The following is a 24,155-nucleotide window of genomic DNA, read 5'->3' on the forward strand; positions in this document are numbered from 1 at the left end:
GGAGAGCCTGCAGGGTCAGCCTTGACCATGTCTGTTTTGCCAACAGGGTGAGAAGGGACGAGCTGGTGACCCTGGAATTCCTGGACTTCCGGGCCCAAAGGTTTGTCTCTTGAATTATTTTTTTTTTTGGTGGGGCTACTCTCACCACTTTTCCTCCCTCCCTCCTGTGCCCAGCTCACACATTCTTAGCTGACTGTGGCAGCATGCTCTGCACTGCTCAGCTGAATGTCATCTTCAGTCAGGGATGTGAGGGAGGCACACAAAAGATGTCTTTTTGTGGGAATGCAGTGAGGGGGAGGTTGTGGTCCTGGGAGCAGAACCATGGAATTGTGTTCCAGTAGCTCCCCTTTAAAAGCCTGACCCCAGATGTAATGTGGCATGTTAGCCTCTCTCCTCCTCCAGGATCCATGGATGATGAGGAGCTGGGCTTTTGGGGAGCTGCACTGCTGTGCTCTGATTAGGAGGAGTAGCTTTGTGCTCAGAGACCCAGGGCAGGTCAGGTAAAGCTAAGCCCTGAAAGTGGTTTTTCCCCTGTACTCTGAGATTTTCAGATAGAAATCACACCTTTCAAATCAGACTGGCACAGGGTGCTTTTTCTTTGGGAAAGGGGACAGTGCAGTGAATGCCAGGGATGAGGGTGTAGTGGCAAAGCTTTCCTGTTGCTGCCTTATTATCTGCTCTGTGGAAGGGACATGGTGTGCAGGGCTGGGTGGCTGGTGACTGCAGCTCCAGAGGGAGGCATTCCAAAAGAAGCCATCATCAGGTGGTTTAGTCAGCTCAGTTTCATCAGCAGAAGGACACAGTGTTCAGAGGGAGGCTGGGGATGAGGCCTGTGCACAGACAGCCTTGTGCAGCCCAAGGGGTGAGTGTGGCTGTGGCTGCTGGCCACAGGGACCCTCAGGCAGGACATGCTGTCCTGGTTCCTGGCCAGCTGCTGCCTCTGGAGCAGTGCTCTCTTTGCCCAGTGCAGCCCAAGGGGTGAGTGTGGCTGCTGGCTGGGCTCCACAGGGACCCTCAGGCAGGACATGCTGTCCTGGTTCCTGGCCAGCTGCTGCCTCTGGAGCAGTGCTCTCTGGGCAAGTGCTCTCTGTCAAGAGTCCAGCTGATGGATCTTGTCTTGGCCATGTCTCTAAGCCAGTATTTTGGCAAGTGAACTTGCGGAGGTGCAGAGTCTGAACTGAGACACATGGCTTGTTCTTCTTTGCAAACAGGGAGAGAAGGGAATTGCTGAGAATGCCTTGGTGGGAGCTAAAGGAGAACCTGGCCCTCCAGGTCTGCCTGGACCCCCTGGACCAAAGGTGAGTGGTTATTTTCCTTCACAGAGTTGTGTGTTGTGAGGGACTGCACCCAGCACAAGGTGTGTTGGAAGGAGCAAAGGTTGTGTTCATCAGTGCCCACCTCTGATCACTGCTGGAGGGATATCACGTTCTGCAGAGTGTTCTAGTACTGTTGTTCTAAATGCTGCAGGTGAGAGAGTTTGTGAACTGTTTTTGGAAGGAAAATACCCTTCTTGTGCTCAAATAATTCCCTTCTAAGCTCTGTGAGAAACCAGTCTAGGCACTCCCTCTGCACTGGGTGGAACAGAAGGGTGCTTGGTGGGCAGTGGTGGCAGGAGATTTGGGCTGCCTGAGGAGAGGGGAGCCCAGGAGGGGTGCTTGGCTGGTGCAGTTCTGCATTTCTTCCTCCTGGAAATGCACAGGCAGCATTGAAGTTGCACCTGCTCAACACAACACAAACCCATGCCTCTCCCTTTCTCTCCCTGCCAGGGAGAAGCTGGTGATGTTGGTCAGCCTGGTGCTGCAGGATCACAGGGAGAAAAGGTATGGAGTGCTTTTGCACAGCTCTGGGTTCTGAGCTTCAGATTTGTTCCTGTGTGTATAAAACTTAGCTGAGAAGGAGAATTTTAAATCAAGCTGTCTAGCTCAGACAACCAGCAGAGAACCAGCAGAGTGTAATCCTGGAGTTCAAGAAAGTGAAGGGACAGACTTTGCTAAAACTGTGATCTTGCTGTTTCAGGGGGAACGTGGTTCACCAGGAGACCAGGGACCCATGGGCCCAAGGGTAGGTGTTCCTTCACTGACATTTTGGCCTTCAGAGGGGTCTGAGGATAGTGGGACCACACTGACAGTCCAGATTGGGTCTTGCTGTCACTAAGAGTACTCACAGATGGGCAGTGGCCAAGTTTGAGCTGGGCTGTTTCTCCACTCCATACCCTCACCCCTACATTAGAGGAAAACATTCTCCCAGGCCATCTCAGGGTGGCTCATTCTTGGGAGGAGGTGGGTTTGGACATCCCCATCTGGGCTCAGGCCCTTGACCTACCATAAAAAGGGCAGCAAGGGAGTGGGTGCATGCACACATCTAACAATTGGTCAAACAATCCAGTTCCTGGATCCTGGCCTCAACTTCACCTCTTTCCAGACTGCCAGCCTTGGTGGTTGTGACACGGTGATCTGAGCTGGGCTGGCTACAATTCTGTAGGATCTCCTGCACTGCAGGGGCTTTCTTTAACAAATGAAGAACTGGACACTGGTGAAATGGGCTCCTCTGAGCCCCCTTTTCCAGAGTGAACCACAGCTCTGAGTCCCCCAAGGGAAGGGCAGTCCCAGCCCCTGGCTGAAGACCTGGTATTTTGCAGGGCCCCAAAGGAGAGCCTGGGAAGGATGAAATGATGGACTATGATGGGAACATCAGTGAAGCTCTCCAGGTGAGCAGCTGCCCTTCTGTCCTGTGAGGTGACTGCTGCATGCTTGACCATTTCCCACAGGATGGAGGCAAGGAACAGTGCAGATCTGCTTCCTTGGCAGTAGTAGCAAAGGGAGGCTTTGGTTGTGCCACAGTCCCCTTCATCCCACAGCTCACTGCCTGCAGTGTTTTGGTGAATTCCTGTGCACTGACTCTGGTGGACATAGAGGTGATGTGAATGCCCGTGGGAGTGGCCCAGAGCAGGGGGTGGGTGGTGAATAAAGTCACCAAAGCTTCCTCACAAGGAATGTGAGGATGGAGTGCAGTGAGCGAGTGGCTGTGCCCAGCTCTGGGCTGGCCTGGGCTCCACTGGGAAAAGGGAGAAATTGTGGAATGACAGCTCTGTGGGGCTTGGAGTGAGTTTTTAGTCTGGGTTTATTTTGGTTTTTTTTTTTTTCCCTCTTCTTAATTTTGTAAGCTCCTTACTCATCTGGGCCAGTGTTACATTAGTGGAGAGCAAGCCAACTCCAGGAAAAAGCTTAATTTTCCAATGGCTGTTTTCTAATTGTTTTCACTTTTTTTTTCCTAGGAAATACGAACTTTGGCCTTGATGGTGAGTTCCTGTCCATGCTGTGGGGCTTTGCACAAGTAGCCATATGTCCATCCTAAGCAGATGGCCTGACAATTTAGGTGCAGCTAAAACACTTGGCCTTTGCAATTGGGAGCTAAAGCTGGGGCAGCTGACAGCTGAAACAAGAGCTCATCTTGCCTTCTGATCTTGGCACTTGAATTCTAATCAGGCTTTCATCTCTCTGCTTGAAGAGGTCGTACATGCTGCTCAGAACAGGCAGTGCTCAGAAGGAGCAGGGAAGAGCAGCTCTCATTGCTCATCCTCCCAACAAAATATGATTTTAGGAATCCCTTGGAATATTCCTCTGTGATTGCCCCTTAAACTTAGGAGAGGTATTTGGTTTCAAATCACAAAAATACAAATATGAAAATAATTTTTTTCTTTATCTAGGGACCTCCAGGACGTCCAGGTGTGGCTGGACCTCCAGGGCCACCAGGACAGAAGGTATTGTCCCAGCTCAACTCTTGCAGACCTCAGGGAAACACAGTAGTGGTCCAGGCAGAATTCCCACCCCCAACTCTTCCCAGTGCTCCTATATTTCCTGTCCAGCACCATGAGACTGTCCTGCTGTCCTCTGCCACTCCTCCTCACACACAAAAATATCCTTAAAATCTCTTTTCCCACAATGATAATGCCTAATCTGAAAGATGAAGGATCCTTTCTACTTGTCCTCCCCTTCAGGAAGCAGCTTGTGGGAACCAGACTGTGGGATTGTGTTGGTTGGGGACTGAATGACTGCACTGGGGGCTGGCAGTCAGGATCAACAAGATTGGGAAAATGCTCAGGCAGTCACATAATGTAATGTTTCAACAGGGGTTTCCATGGGGATTTTTTTTGGGGGGGGAGGGGGGGGGCGGAATTTGTGTGGGGTGGTTTGTTTTTGGTTGGTTTTTTTGGGGGGTTTTTTGGGTTTCTTTTTTTTTTTGTTTGGTTTGGGTTTGTTTGTTTGTTTTAATTCTATGACTGCAGCAAAACCCAGGGGTTTCCATGCTTTATTTTTGATGATTATGGGGAAAAACCCTGGAATTTTTCATGCTTTTTTTCCCTGTGAGTAGTCCGTGCAGGCTATTTCTGCAATGCCTGCCCTTTTTCATCACAGTGCCCCACAGAAGCAGTCAGAATAGCTGCTTTCAAAGTGCCAAAGTAACAATTCCATGTTTCAGGGTGAAATTGGCTTGCCAGGTCCTCCAGGCCACGACGGAGAAAAGGTAAGGAATGATGCTCTTCCCTTCAGAGGCCTTACCTGGGGTCATCTCTGTCAAACATCACACAGTTGCTTTTCCCATGAGGAAAAAGTATTTTGCTTCACAGAAAGGAGCATTAATGACTTGTCAGTGTCCGAACATTTGTCATGGCAGCGCTACTTTGTCCTGTCTCCAAAGGATGTAGCTGTCTGGGCCTTACTCCATCTGTGTTTCCCTTTCTCATGTATGAATTTTCTTTAGGGACCACGTGGCAAGCCTGGAGAAGTGGGCCCCCCTGGGCCTCAGGGACTGCCAGGAAAGGATGGACCCCCTGGGATGAAGGGAGAGCCAGGCCACGTCGGAGTCAGAGGAGAGAAGGGCGATAAGGGAGAGCCAGGAGAAACGGGCTCGCCGGTGAGTCAGCCAGAGCCTCCCCAGGTCCATGGAGCAAGGTACCCCAGGTCCATGGAGCAAGGCCCCAGGGCTCCCTGGGTGCCCCAGAGCCCCTGCAGGGTGGGTGCTGCTGCTCTGTGAAGTGTCACAGTGTGGGAGATCCTGGCTTCCTGGCACGTGTGTTGTCCTCTTGCTGGAGCGGCTGTCCCCAGGCGCCTGCCCTGCTCTCTGGGCACTGTGTCCCTTGCTCAGCTTGCTGCCTGGTGTCTTGCTGGCTCTGAAACTCTGCTGGAAGTGAGCAGGTGTGGCTGTGAGCCCGGAGGCTGAGGCACCAGCAGACCCTCTCCTGGCAGGGCAGCTCCATGGGGTAACCCTCACAACCCAGCCGCTAACTGGGCAGTGCCCAGCCTCCCTGCTTCAGTCTGTCACAGCTCCTGTGTGCCCTGCACTGCTCAGGGGGGCTTGTGCAGCGACTTCCTGCCTCTCTATGGGATTGCCAGCATGAAACTCCAGCTGTGTCAACAGCTGGCTGTGGGGAGTGATTGCCAGCATGGACTCCAGCAAGCTGCATAACCCTGAGCAGAACTTGGAGGCAGGAAAGCAGCACCCCATCCCCACTCTGGGGACTGCTACACCCACAGTGACAGGAGGATGTTCAGCCATTTGCCCCTCTGCTTTCAATGCTAGTGAAGTCCTGCATTTCCCTGGATACCTGGTGGATGTCCAAGGTTTTCAGAGGCCCCAGGGCTCCCTGGGTGCCCCAGAGCCCCTGCAGGGTGGGTGCTGCTGCTCTGTGAAGTGTCACAGTGTGGGAGATCCTGGCTTCCTGGCACGTGTGTTGTCCTCTTGCTGGAGCTGCTGTCCCCAGTGCTGTCCCTGCTCTCTGGGCACTGTGTCCCTTGCTCAGCTTGCTGCCTGGTGTCTTGCTGGCTCTGAAACTCTGCTGGAAGTGAGCAGGTGTGGCTGTGAGCCCGGAGGCTGAGGCACCAGCAGACCCTCTCCTGGCAGGGCAGCTCCATGGGGTAACCCTCACAACCCAGCCGCTAACTGGGCAGTGCCCAGCCTCCCTGCTTCAGTCTGTCACAGCTCCTGTGTGCCCTGCACTGCGGGGGGGGGGTTGTGCAGCGACTTCCTGCCTCTCTGTGGGATTGCCAGCATGAAACTCCAGCTGTGTCAACAGCTGGCTGTGGGGAGTGATTGCCAGCATGGACTCCAGCAAGCTGCATAACCCTGAGCAGAACTTGGAGGCAGGAAAGCAGCACCCCATCCCCACTCTGGGGACTGCTACACCCACAGTGACAGGAGGATGTTCAGCCATTTGCCCCGCTTTCAATGCTAGTGAAGTCCTGCATTTCCCTGGATACCTGGTGGATGTCCAAGGTTTTCAGAGTGCTCTTGGGATGACCAGAGCCAGTCCTGGTTCTTACACTGCCATGTTATATGTCTGCCTGACGTAGCTGTGCAAAACTCCACAAATCTTTCTTGATCTATAGGGTCTAGATGGCCCCACTGGAGAGAAAGGCGAACAAGGTGACCAAGGGATACCAGGACCACCAGGATTGCCAGGGCCCATTGGACTTCCAGGATTGACAGTAAGAATGGAAAAGAAAAGGCTGCTCTTTTCTGCTTGGTGAAGAGAAAATAGCACAGAGCAGCACAGAGGGCTCGTTCCCCAAAGCGCTGGGTGTCCTGGGAGCCTGAGAGCCCTACTCCTCTGCCAGGTGTCACAGAATGTCCCTGAGACCTCCAGCAGCACACAGGGAATGTGAAACATGTGGTCTGTTCCCAATTCTCCTGGGGGAGCTGCTGCTTGCCAGCACATGGGTGGTGCACAGGCAGCTTCAGTGGAGCGAGGCTCCCAAGCACAGCTGGTGGTGATGGGCTCTGCTGTGGTGTGCAGGGAGAGAAGGGGGAGCTGGGGAGCATGGGACAAAGGGGATCCAGGAGAGTCGGTGGGTCACTGCTCCTATGTTCCTGTGGGATCTCAGCAGCAGGGGAGGGATGATCTGACAGCAGTGCTGGAAGCTGGCACACCCCCTCTGGTGACACCCCTTGGCTGAGGACAGCAAGCCTCATGGTGAGGGGCTGCACCAGCCACCTCTGGCTCCTGATGCCCTCCTTGCCCTGACACAGGAACAATCTGTCTCACAACCACCAATCGAGAAGGAATGCCTAGGGAAGAGCAGATCTTGGGAAGCATAACAAATCCTTTCCTCAGCATTTGCAGTAAATTATTTCCTGGCAATTATTTCCATGTGTATGTATACACATGTAAGTTTTTTTCCCCCAAAAGATTTTGGTGTTCTTGAATTTGCTTGTTCTTCCCTCAAAGCTCACCCCTAGCTTTGGAGTGCCCTGCAGCAAGAAGTCCCACAGGCCATTGACATGTGTGGAGCCAGACACCTTCTTTAATATCTTTTACTCTTGGACCCTATGCCTCCTTGTAGGAATGGTGGTAGAGAAGTGGAAGTGGACCATTCTTTGGAAAAAAACTCACTGCTTTCCCTCCTCTTAAGGATTGGCAACTTCTGCATAACCCTCCCCTGAGTCCTGCTGCTGCTTCCCAGCCACTCAGTCCTGGGCTGCTGCTGCTTCCTAACGCAGTGCTTAGGTGGAATCCAGGTTTCCCAGCCTGGCAGAGGAGCCCTGCTGCACCCTGTGTCCTGTCTCCCCTCTGAGCAGCCCCACTTTGCCCCTGAGGGCAGCACATTGATGGTGGTTTCTCTTGCGTTGCTTTCCAGATATCTGGGCCTCCTGGACCCCAAGGCCCTCCAGGACCTCCAGTAAGTTTGAGTCATTCACCTGAGGAGCCAGGGAATGGGATTAGAGCAGGCAGTGGCTGGGGAGGATTCTGTGTGGAGAAGACAGCCAGAAGCACTGCAGTGTTGAAATGGGAACATGCTTGGTATCACTCCCAAACCCACCCACAGGGTAGGGCAGAACTGCAGTGGGCTGGGAGGGCAAAGAAAGAAGGTTTTGTTAGTTGGAGATGAAAGGGAAGACAGTAGTGAGATGGGATGGATGGGATTAAAGGGATCAACTGCAGAAATTGTCTTAACAGCACACCTGGCCCCCTGCCAGGGCGTGCTTGGCAAGAGGCTCCTGCTTAGGGATGAGAACAGTACATGAAGTGCCCATTACACAAATAAAGAGGCTTTTGGGCTGAGCCTTCCTGCCCCACAGAGCAAAACCTTTGTACTGCATGCTTAACTGGGAAACCTGGAGTTTGAAGCCCATCCTGAAACATTACTTACATCTTGTCTCTCATCCCAAATACAGGGTCTTCAGGGTGTCCCAGGACCCAAGGTAAGGCTATATAAAGTATTGCATACTGAAATGTAACAAAATTTGTCCCAGGTGCTAGAATTCCCTTTAGTAACATCTTTGTAGTTCAGGTGGTTCTTTTCTTCCATCTTGGTAAGAGGATAAATCCTTCTGGATTTTTTCTTGAAGGAAATGGATTAGCAGCTCTCATTTTAGGACCCAGAAAAATGGTCATTCCCTCCAGTTTTCACCCAGAGAAGTGGGAATTCACTGGTCTGTGGAATTCTGCCCATGAGAACACAGTTGAAATCTTTGTCTGGAGGGTGGAGGTCTGTACAGTGGGATGAATAGTCTGCCGCACAGTCCTAAGGAACTGAGCTCTAGCTAAAAATTAGTCTTAAAATTACCCTGTACATTCTGCTGTAAAGAAATTCACTGTCCTTGGTGGTGAGATTCTTTCTAATCTCTGTCTAAATTCTCAGCCTGCACCATTGGCTTGCCCGCTGTAAAACTGTTTCCTACACAAAAAATAGGGGAGTGGAAATATTCAAGGAGAGCTGCATATTTCTGGTGAGGTTCTGGGCAAAGATTGGAAAATGTGCAAAGTGTCTTAATTTTAATTATTCTTAGTATTTGGCCACCAGCATTGTTTGGGCACTAAAAGGGATGGATATGTTTCAAAAAGCCTTGTAAACAGCAATGAGGAGGAAAAAAGTTTTGGGTTACATTGTGAATTTAAGAAAAAGGAGTATTTTGTTTAATATTGCTTTACAGTTTATAATAGAGAGTTTTAAATATACAGCTGGGAAAAGAATGCTGAAATTATTCTTTTTCTGAAATGTTGAAACTGATGCCTTAGCATTTACAAAAGGCTCTCCAAACATTATTTCTGTGTGGTTTTTCTTCAAGGCTTGTAGACACCTGTCACTCACTTCCAGTGCATCCACATCTGAAAATGTAAACCCACCGTATCAGATAACTTCTGGTTATTTATATTTATATATAAATATATATATACAGCAACAACAGCAGGGAGAGCAGCACCAAAGTGAGCTCAGCTCTCCTCTGAACATCTTTACCTACAGGGCCTGGGTCTCCTCTTATTGCTGCTGAGTTAAAGCAGGTGCTCACACAGGGGTAATTTGAATGACAGTGGTTTTCTTCAGATTAGGCTGAGAATTGAGCTAAAGCATTACTCTGCTGCCTCTTGTATTCCCTCTGCTATCCAGTGCTCTCTGAGGGGAGGAATGTTTGTTATATAAGTGCTGTTATGGTGGGTTTATTTTCTGCTCCATCCTTCCTTTAGGGGGAAGCAGGGATTGATGGAGTGAAAGGAGAGAAGGGTGCCCAGGGTGAAAAAGGAGACAGAGGGCCACTGGGATTACCAGTAAGTATCCAGGAAGCAAGCAGCACTTTGTGAGCCAAACTTAATATCAGCTGTAAAAGGATCCCTCAATAGGAGACGCACGTGGGGATTTGGTATGTAAAGTCAGAGAAAGAGATTGTCTATAAATAACTGTGCCTTTGCTTTTTAAACCCAAAGCCTCGATTTCTGTACTGAGCCTTCAGCTTCTAGATCTGTTGAATAGATGAACGATCACTTTATTTCCTCCTGCTTCTGGCAGGACTGGAAAAATCCAGCAGTAGCTTTCCTGGAAATTCTCTGCACTTCAGGGCAAGATGAGAAACACAAGTCAGAGATGGGGGAAAGAGAAATGCCTTCCCCAGCCGTTTGTCTCCTGGGCTAAGCTTTGTACAGAGCGTGGTGGTTCTTAGTTCCCCCAGCTCCTTTGATAGCTGAAACATTCCTGTCCCTTCTGCCAAGGAGTCAGTGCTCCCCCTGGCCCAGCGTGCCCTGGTGTGTGAACTCAGTTGCAGTAGCCTGGTGTTAGAGCACTGCTTGGCTTAGCAAGACACATTGGGGCACAGTGTATTGTAGAGGGGTTGCAGGAGCTTTAGGCACAAACCTGATGATGAGTTGGTGGTAACTTAGTCCCACCCAGTTGTTCCACCAGCCCCCAGGTTCTCTCATCATAAAAAGCACTAGTGGCACAGTAGATCTTCCCCCTTCCCCAAATGTTCTGCCTGGAACAAACACTGCAGAGTGCATCTCATGTGCTGTGTGGCTTGTTGTCCTGTGTTTGACCACCCAGGTCCCTTGTCCCTGACTTTGCGTGTCTTTGTTTGTACAATGTTTTCCTCCTCTAGTTGTGCTGAGCAGTGGTTCCCTTCCAGAGCTTGAATGAATCCCCTCTAGCTCCAGGCACTCAGATGAGCCCAGCATGAGGGCTGCAGGCAGAGCAGTGGGGAGAAAGGGCTGCTTTTGGAAGGCTCAAAGGGCTGCTTTTGGAAGGCTCAGAGGTCAGGGATTGTGCCTCAGTGAGGAGTCAGAACCCAGTTCCCTGAGAAATGCAAATGCAAGTTTTCTGTGTAAAAGGTTATTCCCTCAAGCCCTGGGGTACCCAGACAGGGGAAGGAGGTCCTTGTGACAGCCCAAGAAGAAGGTGCCCCAGCAATTATCCCAGCAACTCCTCTTTGTGGCAGGGAATGTGCTAGCTGCTTCTGCTACAGCAGTGAGCCCCATGGGGGTCCAAAGGTCCCTTGGCTTTTCCCATCACTCTTACTGAGCTGTGGAGGTGGGAGACTGGCTCAGAAGGGTCCTCTTAGGAATGTTATGTTTGGATCAATAATATTGGCTGGCCAGCCAGGCAGCACAGCTTGTAAGTTCAGATACTGTGGAACTTGTATCCTTCTTCAGAGCCATTGAACTCTCTTCATAAGCTTTTCAATGCCTGGTCCAGTGTATCTTCAGCCTGTCAAAGTAAATGCACTGCCAGGCAGGTTCTGAAATATTTCAGGCTGTAAAATCCTGAAGCTGGATCTGCTGCCATTTTCTCTGACTTGGGGCTTGACATCATGCTGTAATTCCAGTCCTGATTATCTGCAGTAGCCTTGGGCTCCTCCATTGTTGTGACAAACACCCTGTGTGTGGAGATGCGAGCCTTGACTCCATGTTTCAGAAAGCTGGTTTATTATATTATGATGTATATTATATTAAAATGATAACATTAAAACTATACTAAAAGAATAGAGAGAAAAGACTCATCAGAAAGCTAGAAAGAACAAGAATAGAATGCATAACAAAATCTTGTGATTCTCGAGAGTCTGAGCCAGCTGCATCTGTGATTAATTGGAAACAACCAACATTCACCAATCACAGATGCACCTGTTGCATTCCACAGCAGCAGATAGTTATTGTTTACATTTCTCTCCTGAGGCTCCTCAGCTTCCCAGGAGGGAAAAATGCTAGCAAAGGATTTTTCATAAAATATCATAGCTGCACTCCATGGCTGACAGGATGAGGAGCTTGTAACGCTCAAGTGGAGGAAAACTCAGTATTTGGTACTTACATCCTATCACAGCTTTCCACTGTCTGAGACAAGCCACTGAGCTCGATGGGCCTTGGGCAGAGCCACTGTTAGGCCTTGTGGAAGGAAATGCAGGGCAGGAGCCGAGCAGACAGCAAAGGGCCACTTGATCTCAGTCTGGTGTAAATCTGCACTGGTGACACAGGGAGATGAGCCACCTGTTTCATAAGCCCCCAAACAACTGCATGTGGAGTGGAGCAAGCCTGCAGCTGACCTAGTGGCCACCACGAGCCCCGGGTTTCTTGGTAGCAGCTTGAACAGCTGATGGTTCTGCACTGCCTGTAAATGCCTTGGGGAGCAGCAGCCTCTGAGCCTTGTGTCTCACCTGTGTTGCCCAGCCTGCCACAAGGGCAATGCAGATTCCAGCTCCACTGTCACATTTTCCTTTTTCACCACCTGTCATAGGACAGCTGCTTCCCCAGGAGTTTTCCTGGTGGCATTGAGTGAGTGAAATTTGTACTCTTAAGAGGATCTGAAAGTTGCAGGTCAACATTATATGTATTCAGTGTTTCTATGTTTTTGTTGGTTTGCTTGTAAGTGCCATCACCTGTCCTTGAGATCTTAATTTTTGTTAATTGCAAGCATATGTTTGTCTCAAGTCACTGCTTGACTCACCTCTCCCCTCCCCTCCCCTTTCCCCTCACCCTCCTCCCCTCTCCTCTGCCTTGTTTTTGTGAACCCTCCCCGCCTGTTCAGGGTGCTTCAGGTTTAGACGGCAGGCCTGGACCACCGGTGAGTTCCATTTCTCTGTTTGCCCATGTTTGTCCTCCCCAGTGTTGTGACTCTTGTTGTGTCGTCCACCCAAGTCTTGTTTTTACCAGGAATAATCTTACTTTTACCAAAGCAGGCTTGGGCGGGGGTTAAACTTAAAATGAGGAGTGATATCACACACTTGTCTTCTTTGATGCTACAAGTCTGGATCCTGGGATCACAGCCTACTTGTTCCACTCTGTCTCAGTAACAAGAGGAATGAAACTTCTGCATGATTCCATGATGCTGTGTTCTCCTGTCCCCTTTGTCCTGGCAGGTCTGCAACCTGTCATTCTCCATGAGAAGGAAGAGGGACTCCTCATGAGGAACTGTAGTCACACAACAAAGGAGAATGGGTTCAAAATGAAAGATTTAGTAGGTTTAGATTGGACATTGGGAAAAAGTTCTTTACTGTGAGGTACTGGCACAGGTTGCCCAGAGAAGCTGTGGCTGCCCCTCCCCTGGAAGTGTTCAAGGCCAGGTTGGACAGGGCTTGGAGCAGCCTGGTCTAGTGGAAGGTGTCCCTGTTCACGGGAGGGGGTTGGAACGAGATGATCTTCAAGGTCCCTTCCAACCTAAACCATTCCATGATTCTGAGTAATGCCAACCTGGTTCTGCAAACCACTCAGCTATTCTTGGGTAACAGCTGTTAAATAACAGCCAAATATTTTTAATCCCTCTTGGGAAATCACAGATCACCCATGTACAGTCCATTTGGCTATTTAAAAACAAAAGCAATTTCTCCTCCTCAGTGTAGCTGGGAATAATTTCAGCTGCTCTGACTTCTGAAGAGAATCTGAGTGGCAGCTTGTAGAGTCACTTGTCTGGGGAAACTGTAGATACAATTTTATGGACGTGCAGGGCAGATTTCAGTGTATTCCTTAGCACTAAGTGATGCATAAGTGAAGGCAATTAAGATATCCATGACTGCACAAATCTAAAGAGAGCCTGATTTTTCTTTCTTCCTTTGCCACACTGAAGTTGTGTGCTGCATGAGTTACTCCTCAGCTTGTGTTCTGCAGATCTTGACTTCTCTGAAAAGCTCTCCTGATCCACATGAGCTGTCCTGCTCTCATCAGAGGGACTACTTTAGTGACTAAGCGTTGCAGACTGACCTTAAAATGTGCAAGAGCCTTTGCTTTAAGGCTTTTAGAAGAAGACTCTCCCATTTGGGAAGTTTGTTCCTTGGTTGTTCCTAGGAGTCAGGCAATGTGCCTCGAAAGTATCCCTTTATTGAGGCTCCATGAGGGAATTGTAGACCCATACCTAAGCGAGTTGGAGGTGCTGGAATCCTGTTCTCAGCCGAGAGGTATTACTGCCAACGTTAAAAATCACTTTGATTGATTTCCCAGAAGCCAGGCAAGCCTCAGGAGCACCAGCAAGGAGGTTTGGTGTGCTGGTGGGAGATGGGCTCTGTGTCAAAGGGTTAGGAAAAACATTGGGTTTTCCTGTCAGCACGGCTGGGAGCCTGGTGGAGTGACCGGAATGGCAAAGGAGGAGCAGAGGGACTGGAGGATGCCCCTGCCAGCTCACACCTGTACACACCTGCATTCAGCTCTGCAGCTTGGGCTCTGTCAGCTTGCATGAACCACTGACCCAACTCTTCCCATCTCCTCAACTACGCTGACTCTGGGAGGGGGCAGAGAAATAGGGAAATAAGCAAAAAGAAAAACAAATTGTTTATCATGTGTGAAAATGGCCTTTATTCTGCTACAGCTTTCAGCCTTGTCTGGTATAAACTGGAAAAGAAAGAATTCCTGTTTGTGGAGCTGGTGGAAATGCCTGCTGAAATAATTGTCAGGAGAGAGCTTCAGAATTAAAAATGAGGCTCTGCAGTGGTGCAGGTGTGATCTAACATAGCAGTTCCCATGTTTTTCAAATTGCCTTACCAACTACAAATCCATCTCCACCAGCACTGAAAGCTGTAGTGGTGCTGGGTGCCTTCCTCCACCAGCCTGTCCTTCCAAGCTGTACTTTTCCTAAGGGAGCAGCAGTCTCTGCTGGCTTTAAGGAGGCCCTGGAATGAAAGTGTCCTGATGTGTTTTCCTTCCTACAAATGCAGGGTATTCCAGGACCAATTGGGGTTTCAGGACCAGCAGGACCAAAAGGAGAAAGGGTGAGTTTTCTTCAGAACTGACAGATGCTCTGGAGCTTCTCTGAAGATACAACAGCTCTGAGGGATAGAGGAGCTCCAGGCTTTTCCTAGAGTTGGAACTGCCCTCTCCTTGTTCATACAAGAGCCTCAGCTGGGCCTCTTTTGTGCTTGAGTAGCTCATCCTTGGGGGTTTTCAGGTGCTTTGAAATGCATCCTTTGCTTTTTCTTTTATGGTGCTCTGCTGCCTGTTTGTCCTAAATAGGAATGTGAACAGTTTGTACTCTTTTGTGTCCATTTCAGGGCAGTAAAGGAGATCCTGGAGTTGCAGGACCAATGGGGCCAGCAGGGCTTCCTGTAAGTATGGAAGTCCTAGGGATTTATCTCCAGAACCTGTTTCCTTGCTGTGCTTGACAGCTGAAGATGCTGCTGTAATGCAGTGTTTGCAGTCACAGCTGGGTTAGGTGTAACTCAAGTTACAAGACTTTGTTCACTATGGGAGTGACAGAAAAAGCTGAGTAGCTTCAGATCAGACTCAGAGTGATGTGGAGGAGGCTGAAAGAAAATTGTTACTTCACCTTGGTCCTTGAGCTGCCTAAAGAAGCTGTGTGGGACTCCCAGGATGTGTCTCTTAGTCCAAAATGCTGCTTCTGAGCAGCTCCCTTTGCCTTTCACAGCTGGGTGTCTGCATCCCACCTGTCTGAGACTGCCCTGTGTTGTCATTGCAGGGACAAAAGCTGCCTTCAGTGAGGTTAATTCCACTGTCTGGGATTGCTTTTGGCAAAATGGGGCCAGCGTTGGTGCTGTGGTTTAATGCAGTCATGGAGTGGCTTTGTTGTTTAACACAAGAAAAGGAAGTTTCTTGCATGCTCATAACTAATTTGGTTTTTTATCTTAAGAGTCCATAGGGTAGGTAGTAGTGGTGTTACCACCTGGATGGTCTGATGGAAGTGGAATTGCCTGTTGGAAAAATTGTTTATTTTTGACATAGCCATTGGTACAAATGGAAACAAACCTCCAAAATCCTGAGCACGCATTCCTCTCTTTGGTGGGAACACGGTGAAATCTGCTTGTTTTCAAATGTTTCTTTCTGTGTTGATGCATTTCAGGGTTTACAAGGTCTACCTGGCGACAAGGGAGTCCGGGTAAGTTACCAGGCAAACTCCTTGTGCTAATTGCTGACACCTGTACTCAGTGACAGCCCAGTTAACTCCTGTAGCAGCCAGCATGTGTTTGTGTGCCACACCTTTACACACCTGTGCTTCAGAAGGTGGGACCTGCAGCTCCTTCCATCACCTGGAACATTGTGCTACCTCTGGCTGAAAGCTGTAGGGGGGATTTTCTGATGTGCTCATTGTGGTCACACCTCTGTTCTGACTGAAGCACAGGACTTGAGTTAGGCCAGCATGGTGTGCCTTAGGAAATCCTGCTTATCTGTGTAGGGATTCCTGGGAGAATTAGCTGAGGTGCAGCCAGCAAATCTTATTTCTGTACTTCTAAATTGTCCCTGAAGCATGAAAAAGAAGGTTGTCTTCCAGCAAACAATCCTGCAGAGAATTTGAAAGATGGAAATTTAGAGAAGATAAATTAAATTTGCCTGTCTTAAAGAATCAGGCCTAAAGTCTCCTCAGGCATTGTCCTGATGTGATGGTGAAGAGCTGGGTCAAGCCCAGTAACAGGAATGGCAGCTTTCCCATTATTATTCCCATTCCCAGTGTTATGGAAAGATAAACATTGCTGAGAAGAGTGTGTTGAGAAGCTCCTTCTTTTTCATCAGGTTTTCTTGCCTGTTAAGGCTTTGAATCTGGATCTTTTTGATAAAAACAGCTGTGGTTGGATGTAATTTATATTTAGAAATACAAATTACTTTTGGATTTGAGTCTGTACTATTACAGTTGTATAAATGTCAAGAAGTTCAATACAGTACAAGTGTATGTAATTGCACCTTTTATTTGTAAGACTCTGGCATCACCTAAATTTATCTGGAGGTATATTTTTTTATAGTGCATGTGCCCATGTGATGATTTCATTTTATGGATTTGCTTTTGATGTGTACTGAGTGTTCTCTGTCCTCTATCTGCAATGGATTTCTGACCTTACTCTGCACAGAAAGGACAGTTCTGGACAGCACTAGCCAACTGGCATCTTAAACTAGGGGAGAAAGGTTCAAGTTTCATGGAAACACCAAAATTCTCCCCTTTTTTAATCATTGCATTTCTGGCTTTGCTTCTTAACTTTCCCTTCACTTTTGTTTTGCTTGTTTGGCTTCTTCTAAAAAACTGTCATTTTTAATTCCTAGACTTTTTCAGTTGGTTTTTGAACTGAGTGTCCTAGTTAACAGAAGGATCTTTCATTAGCTTTCATTAATGGGATTTCTCTGAGCTCTGGCATAAAAGCAAGTGAAAACTGGGAGAAATTGCAACTCCTTTGAGAGGATGAGCAGGAAAGCATGAGTGGGGAGTTTTGCTGGTCCCTTGAAGCTTGCATGCACTCTGCCTCACTGCAGCCCATGGTTTGCAATGGCAAAGTGTGTGAGGAGTGTAAATGGGCAAGTGCAATATCTTAGGGGACCCTAGAGAACACCCCTTTTGCCACTGAGCCTTTGTACAGGGATTTCCCCTTACTCTGGAGTCCCAGTTTGCCAAAATCCTCTCTTTTGCTCTATGCTTTTTAAATCCCAGAAATGTTCCTGCTGCTCTCTGCTTGGAGCAGGAGATCAGCATAGCTGTGCCTGGGCTTGTGGCACTAATGGCAGTGGGAACAGGCAGCATTTTGTGAAAGCCAGCTGAAAAAGTGTGAGCCCTGAACTTGTCCTGCTGTTATTTTAGTGCTGGGGGTTTTGTGTGTGTCTGTGCATCTTCCTTGCTCCTACAGGTCCACCTTTGTCCCCTTTATCCCTTCCTCCTCTTCCACCTTTCTTCCTGGTTCCTTCCTCCAGAGCAACCCATGCTGCATTTTTTCCTGGATTATCCTCTCCATTCCAGTGCTTGGTTCTGGGTGACTTCTCATTGCCTCTCCTCTCCCATCCATTTCTCTTGCCAGCTTTGGATTTAACAATTTTATTTTTTAAAGAAGCAGCAGCCTGTGCTGTCTGATTTTATCCCTTAATTCCTTTAACACTCCCCATGAGGACCCTAAGTTCTGTTCCCTGTGCAGCAGCCCCTTCCCCCTGTTTGATGCTCAGCAGCTTTGAGAATTTCCTGTTCTACAGAAGGATTTGGTGTGGATGTAACTGGCAAATACCACACTATCCCACACCATTCCCTGCCTTCTGCTGCAGGGATCAGGGACCAGTTGCTGCCCTGTGGCTGTGCTGCCTAGGACTGCTCCCTGCTCTAACAGGTTTTTTGGGAGAGCACTACTCAGAGGACAAAGAACAGCCAGACTGTGCAGACTCAGAGCTGAGTACTTCCTTCATTCCCTGGCTGGCAGTTTCCTGAGTGAGACTTTCTTTAAGAATGGGAATTCAGAGGGGTAACAAAAGCATCCCAGCACTATCCCAGAGCCCCAGTGGAAGAGGGACCTTCCCAGCCAGCTGGAGATGGAGATAAGGAGGCACAGTGCTGGCCAGAGGGGTGGTTCCCATCCTGTGTGCCTGGGCTCAGCCAGGTCTCCAAGGTGCCCTCTCTGATGTGTGGGAAGCCCTGAGTAGTGCAGTGATGATCCCTTTGATGCCGAGCCCTCGCAGCCTGTCCGTGTGGGACTGCAGCCACAGCCACAGTGTTTATGCAGCTCAGCTACAGCTCAGCAGCTCCAAATGTTGATCTTCACATCTCAGAGGGAGATTTATTTTAAAATGTTTCCTAAATGTTTATCCTTTTTTAAACTATCGCTGACATTTGTTTGAAATGGATGATCCTAAAGCTTTTGTGTATTCTTTTTTTCTTGGACTAAACTATTATTTACAGGGGGAGAGGGGCAAGAAAGGCTCTAGAGGGTCTAAAGGGGATAAGGGAGACCAAGGAGCACCTGGATTAGATGCACCCTGTCCGTTGGTATGTCCTGTTTCATCAAATGTATTGTTTTAAGATGTGTTGATGGGGAAGACAGAAGGAAATCATAACATAAATAATGGTCTTGCAAAAGTACAACATTCGGATAAGTCCAGCTGGGTTCCCACCACAGCCTGTGGCAAAGCTGTGGGACCACCTGATCCTCTGAGAGATCAGGCTGCTGAGTGACCATGGTCATGTTCCTTCCTCTTCCAGACAAAGGTTTGGGTACATGGGGTGTCCCATGTGCTGGGAGCTCGGGGCTTTCTCCATTGTGGATACAGCCCTGTCTCCTTTGCTGCTGGTTCCAGCTCTTCTCTGGAGATGCTCAATGGGATCAAAGCTATGTGACAGCAAAACTGCAGTGCTGGCTTCCTTGCCTTGGAATAACAGCCAGCTGATGTGATGGCCTGAGAGCACACAGGGCACTTGAGCTGCACTACCCAGAGGGAAAACAAGTCTCAGTTATCCTAAATGGGATGTGTTTCTGTCAAAACTGATTGGCTATAAGTCTAGACAAATGAATAAATACAGGAATATGTGTACATTTTAATCTAAATTTATATGCTGCAGTAAACACTGCCAGAAATCTGCTAGCAGTGCCACAAATTCCAGGAGCACTTGGGGATCATTCTTTTAGAAATCCAGCTGCTGGGTTTCTCAGTGAGGATCGGAGGAATGGCTGATTTTGGAATGGAGGAAACGCCATTCCCATCCTCTCAGAGAAGCATCTGCTGGCCCGTAGGTGACAGAAACTGCTGCAGACACAGCTCTGTGCTGGGTGTGCAGCTGAGTGCCCTGTGCCAGTCCCAGCAGGCACTCAGCCTCTCCTCCTGGGACGTGGAGCTGGCTGGCACTGACTGAAATAACGATAGTGGTTGATTTCATAAACAGGGTCTCCGAGGTTTTAAAGGCGAGAAGGGTGAGCCGGGGTTACCTGGGCTGGACGGCCTGGATGCCCCATGCCCATTGGTATGGTGTACCTTCCCTTTCCTGCATGCTCGTTTGCTTTTTGGCTCTTGGTGCTATTTTCTGATCCCCCCAAACAGCTGCATGCCTAGAAACACCTGGCAGTTCCTTCCTTACCTGTCTCCATACTCCCTTCCTCTCATTGCTGCTGTCAGAACCAGGCTCTTCCCTTCATTCTATTCCCAACAGCTGTCAGCAGTACTTTGTGGCATGAGAAAAAATAGAGTTGGAGTGTGGTTTTATTTACAACTCCTTTGCCTTCCTTTTGACAATTTCCAGTAAAACAGTGTATGCAGACCCAACTGTATACTGGCTTGGCTTCCTCACAAGGAGCTGCAGTGCTTGTGTCCTTCATTAACTCTGTTTTTAATTGCTTGTGTGTGTTGAGCACAGCCTGACATGGTTCTGTATGACCTCAGTCACCCCATACATGAAGATGACTGAAAAGAATAGTTTATCACATTAGTAAGCCCATGTGAAATGTATTAATGGGGACTTAACCTCCCTGCTATATAATTCCTACTTATGACTCTCCCCAAAAGTCCAAATTGTACCCATAGCATCCAAAAAACTTGAATTTAGGATTGCCTGTTTCCCAGTATCTGTCTTATTCAAGTGATAAAATGATTATTGTATTAGTGCCTGATCTAGCCCAACTGTTGTAGGACAAAAATATTCAGGAACACTTTCCCCCAACTGATTTCTTAGTATCCCAATAGAGGTCACACGTTTTTGCTCCCTGGCAGAGTCTCAACATCTCCATAATACAAAGAAACTTCTACTCCCCTGCCCATCAGCCCTGTTTGGCATGACAAGGTTTGCCTGAGGGTGGTCTTTCCAAGCTTTATGCTCACTTAAGGAGGTTCGATGCCATCTGCAAGGGATGGGATATTGTTAGTTCAACTAGCTGGGAAAATGCATCCCAAAGCAAAAAGCCACATTTAGTGTGAAAGGTTTTCCTAGTTTCTCGAGGGGAACAAAAAAAAAAAAAAAAAAAAAAGACGAAGCCATGAAATTGCCATTAGAAGCCATAATTTTCCTTCCAGTGTTCCCTCTTTTGGGTGCTGCCATTGCCTCTCTGGGACAGTGACCACTCATAAAGTCTCAGTTACTGCTCTGTAAATTCTGGGTAGTAGAAATTTCTGCCAGTCCCACAGGTGAAACCATCCCTGCCCAGAACAGTGCACAGAGGAGGAAGACCACAGAGCTGTGTGTTTTCTGTCCTAATGATCACAGCCAGGTTTCTATGCAGTAACTTCTGGCTGAGTAAATCACTTAATTTCACAGGTGCAAGGATTCCACCAGTGCCCTGGCAGGTGACATTTCTGGTTTTGTCACTGCTCCCAGTGAGGATGCATCCCACATGGCCATATTAGAACTCACACTTCTTTTCATACCTATTTTCATTAAGGCAAACTTGCCAGAAAATCTGATGAAATATGGCTGCTGTTATTTTTTATATATGGTGCTCTGGCATGCAAGCTAGCTTGGGAACGTGAATAAGCATGTTTTTTGATCCAACTAGGTTAAAAGCTTGGCATGCAGCTGACACATCCATGTGTGTAGCTTATGGAGGCTGTGAACTGACTCTTTGCACTTCTGAGATTTGTGGAAGGAGATCCTTGGTACTAATAAGCATGTCACGTTTCCGTTCTCGGCACATTCGCCCGCAACAAACACTTCCTTGTGACCCTGGTCTTCCTTTGATCCCCGAGCTGTGGCTCCCTGGCCTCCCATTCCTTCATACACCTAACTTCCCATCTCCTCCTGCCATGCACTCTACCAGTCATTCCTATCACCACCAGTGTACCAATGGGAACACCACAATTTGCCCAGTAAATAACTTGTAGTTCCGTATTTCCACATAGTTGGGGGAAGGGGAGGGAACAGCACAAGGAGACCAAAGTCCAAAAAATGCATTTGAAAAGCAATACTGTTCTAACATCATGGCAACATTCAGTACATCAGCCCCCTGAAGTGAATCTCCAGTAAATAGTTCATTTCTCAATATATTACTGTGCATTTGCTTTTCTGTTTGTATTTTTTTGGGGTTTCCTGGGGAATAGTGATAAACCATGAATCTGCCACGTGCACAAAGCACAAGAATTTGACTTTTTGTGTCAGACGTGTATTTCCTTACACTGACTTTGTCTGCTGCTCCAGAGCACCTTAAGCACTGGTGTCATATCTAGCCCATCAAAGAGAGCTGCACAGGATTGAAATGAATGGCAGTAATTTGCAAAAGCATTTCCCAACCATGGAGCCCAGGACATCACGGTTGCAGAAGTGCCAGGAGATGTCCACAGAAATCCCACTGATGTTTTTGAAGCCAAAGTCCCTTTTCAGGGAGTCAGCTGAGACGTCCTGAACCAGCAGAGGGGCTGCCCCATCCTGAACAAGCAGAGGGACTGTCCCTTCCTAATTTCCCTGGGGCAGGATCTCCCCAGAGGCGAGAGGGGATAACTGGGCAGTGTCTCAATGACAAAGCAAACGCTTTAACAGGGCAGAAAGGAAGAGGAGATTTTTTTCTAGACCCTCCTCAGAGTCTGAGGTTAGTGCTGACTCTGGGATTGGTTTTTAAGCTCAGTGTTACAGAGCCAAGCCTGAGGACAGAGCAGCCACCTCTCACTTTCCACTGCCAGCCCCTGGCAGTGTTTACCTGGCTGAGTTGGACCTTCTTTCAGGGAAGCCTGGATAGACTCCTTTCTTCTTGGGGGAGGGTGGTTCTCGGGTACATAAGTCCTTGCACAGCCTGCAGGCATTTCCCCTCTTCACCCCAGCCCCTGCTTCAGGCTGCACTGGTTGTGCCAGCCAGAAGTCTGGGTCATCTGAAGGATGAGGAATATGTCTCAGACTATTCCTCCAGCCCTGGTTCAAAACTGTTTGTTGCAGTAACAGTTAACCCATGCCTTCCTTTCTCCATCTCTGTGCTACTTTCTGTGTCCTAACCTGCCATTTCATCCATCTTTTTCACAGGGAGAAGATGGCCTTCCAGTTCAAGGCTGCTGGAATAAGGTAATCTTGGAAATGTTGCTGTGCTGAGTTGGCAGTGCCACGGGTCCTGCTAATGTTTTCCATGAATCTGGCTAAGGGCAAAAGAGGTGTGGATGCATGGATGGGATTTCCAGGACCGTATCCCAGAAAAGTGGCAACCAAAACTCCTCCTTATTTAACTATCACAGTTCAGCTCTGTGGGCTACAGAGGAGAGAACTGTACCTGTGGCCTTTGAGCTGCCAGCCCCAGAGTGCTCTAATCCTTGCACAAAGATGAGATTTCCACCTGGATTCTCTCAGATGCCCCCCACACTCCCCAGGGTCTGGCCCACCTTCAGGAAAGGTGCAAAGGGTCCCTGCTGAGATCCATCACAGCTCCTTTTCCTCCTGGAGAACCCAGAGCCAGCTTCCCTAACAGTGTCCTTCCCTCTGTGAGCTATCACTAACACTTGTTTATGTTTTCTTTTGCAGTGATGATTCTAACCCTGGACTGACCTGTGTGTGTTACTGTACATAGAATATTTATTTTTATACGGTGTTCTTCTCTGAAATGCCAAAAGTTATGCATTTTTACAAATTATCAAAAAGTGGCATATTTTTTTTGTACAGAAAATACTAGATCTCCCTTTTTTCCCAATTGTCAGTTCTCCATATGATTCTATGTCTGCATTATGCTTGTTTTGTCATGGAGTACAGCTGTAATATTTACATGATATTTGTGCACACATGATGAGTATAGGAACTTAATAAATTATTGCATTTAAAGTGCCCAAAGGAACTGCCCTGTATAGATTTAAAGGTCATTTTCATTTTTCAAGCTGGATCATTCAGGAGTATTTCAAAATAGTATGTATTTTTTATTAAAGTGAAATATTAACACTTCTGTTGTGATGAATTAAAGTGTTGTTGGAAAACCTGTGCACTGGGAATGCAGAGACACCATGATTTACAATTATCCTCCCATGAGCTGGAATAACCCTCATGAAAAGGAGCCCTGGTTGGCAAGAAATTCTAAGCCCTTTCTAAATTGTGGGCTTTCAAGCAGCGTAATGAAAGCCTTATTTAAAATTAAGCATAACGCAGCATACCTTGGTATCGTAACAAATGCTTGTAAAATCAATCCATGTGGCTTTTTAAAATATTAACCAAAGGTCACATGCAAATTTGCAGAGTATGTAATTTTCATCTGCATATGCACATCTTAATTATCCTTCCTGACCTATCTTTGTTGATGTCTCAAGTTTAAACTACCCAGAGAGGAAAACACTACCAGACTAAAGTGAGCATAACACTGTGCTTTCCTTAAAATATGAGGGGAAGAGTGTGAGCCTAAATCTATTCCCTAAAACACATCCACTTGCCTTGGCCCTTCACACAGGGGGCAAAGGCAGTGCAGGAGTCTCAGGGGGAAGCTGCCACTATTTAATGATCCCACAGGAGAAACACAAATAGTGATTAATTAGTGAGACTGATCCAGTGAAGTCCTGCTCTTTGCATGATGCTGCCACTCCAACAGGCATTCTGCTCCTCGTGGCTACAGCTGTGCTAGTGGAAGGGGTCACCACCGTGATCCTCCCTATACTCAGCTGTTCATCTGTTCACAAACTATTAATCGGGAATTTTTCCAGATAGTTCCAAGCAGCCTTTTAGTACCATCATAACAAAGTGACAGAGTAAGGGATGTAGTTCCCTTGTACGCAGGGAGAGGCCTGCTGGGGACTGCCCAAGGATCCCAGCCCAGCCTCTGACTGCTGCAATCCATCTGTCACCTCA

At 48.1% G+C, this 24,155-nt stretch overlaps 1 protein-coding gene across 1 annotated transcript in view; it reads left to right on the forward strand.

Annotated features, from left to right (window-relative positions):
* Positions 1 to 24,155, forward strand: part of COL13A1 (collagen type XIII alpha 1 chain) — a 94,258-nt gene that overhangs the window by 63,228 nt on the left and 6,875 nt on the right. The window contains exons 25-43 of the mRNA XM_041427238.1: positions 47 to 100; positions 1,212 to 1,298; positions 1,767 to 1,820; positions 2,017 to 2,061; positions 2,639 to 2,707; positions 3,275 to 3,298; positions 3,707 to 3,760; positions 4,480 to 4,524; positions 4,762 to 4,914; positions 6,387 to 6,485; positions 7,635 to 7,676; positions 8,173 to 8,199; positions 9,464 to 9,544; positions 12,282 to 12,317; positions 14,398 to 14,451; positions 14,731 to 14,784; positions 15,537 to 15,572; positions 18,336 to 18,422; positions 22,365 to 22,403. Of these exons, the coding sequence (XP_041283172.1) occupies positions 47 to 100; positions 1,212 to 1,298; positions 1,767 to 1,820; positions 2,017 to 2,061; positions 2,639 to 2,707; positions 3,275 to 3,298; positions 3,707 to 3,760; positions 4,480 to 4,524; positions 4,762 to 4,914; positions 6,387 to 6,485; positions 7,635 to 7,676; positions 8,173 to 8,199; positions 9,464 to 9,544; positions 12,282 to 12,317; positions 14,398 to 14,451; positions 14,731 to 14,784; positions 15,537 to 15,572; positions 18,336 to 18,422; positions 22,365 to 22,403 (1,140 nt within the window). The remainder of the gene's footprint in view (positions 1 to 46; positions 101 to 1,211; positions 1,299 to 1,766; positions 1,821 to 2,016; positions 2,062 to 2,638; positions 2,708 to 3,274; positions 3,299 to 3,706; positions 3,761 to 4,479; positions 4,525 to 4,761; positions 4,915 to 6,386; positions 6,486 to 7,634; positions 7,677 to 8,172; positions 8,200 to 9,463; positions 9,545 to 12,281; positions 12,318 to 14,397; positions 14,452 to 14,730; positions 14,785 to 15,536; positions 15,573 to 18,335; positions 18,423 to 22,364; positions 22,404 to 24,155) is intronic.

The sequence above is a fragment of the Onychostruthus taczanowskii genome, unplaced genomic scaffold (assembly GCF_017590055.1).
Source record: "Onychostruthus taczanowskii isolate IOZ18803 unplaced genomic scaffold, ASM1759005v1 scaffold98, whole genome shotgun sequence".
Taxonomy (NCBI): domain Eukaryota; kingdom Metazoa; phylum Chordata; class Aves; order Passeriformes; family Passeridae; genus Onychostruthus; species Onychostruthus taczanowskii.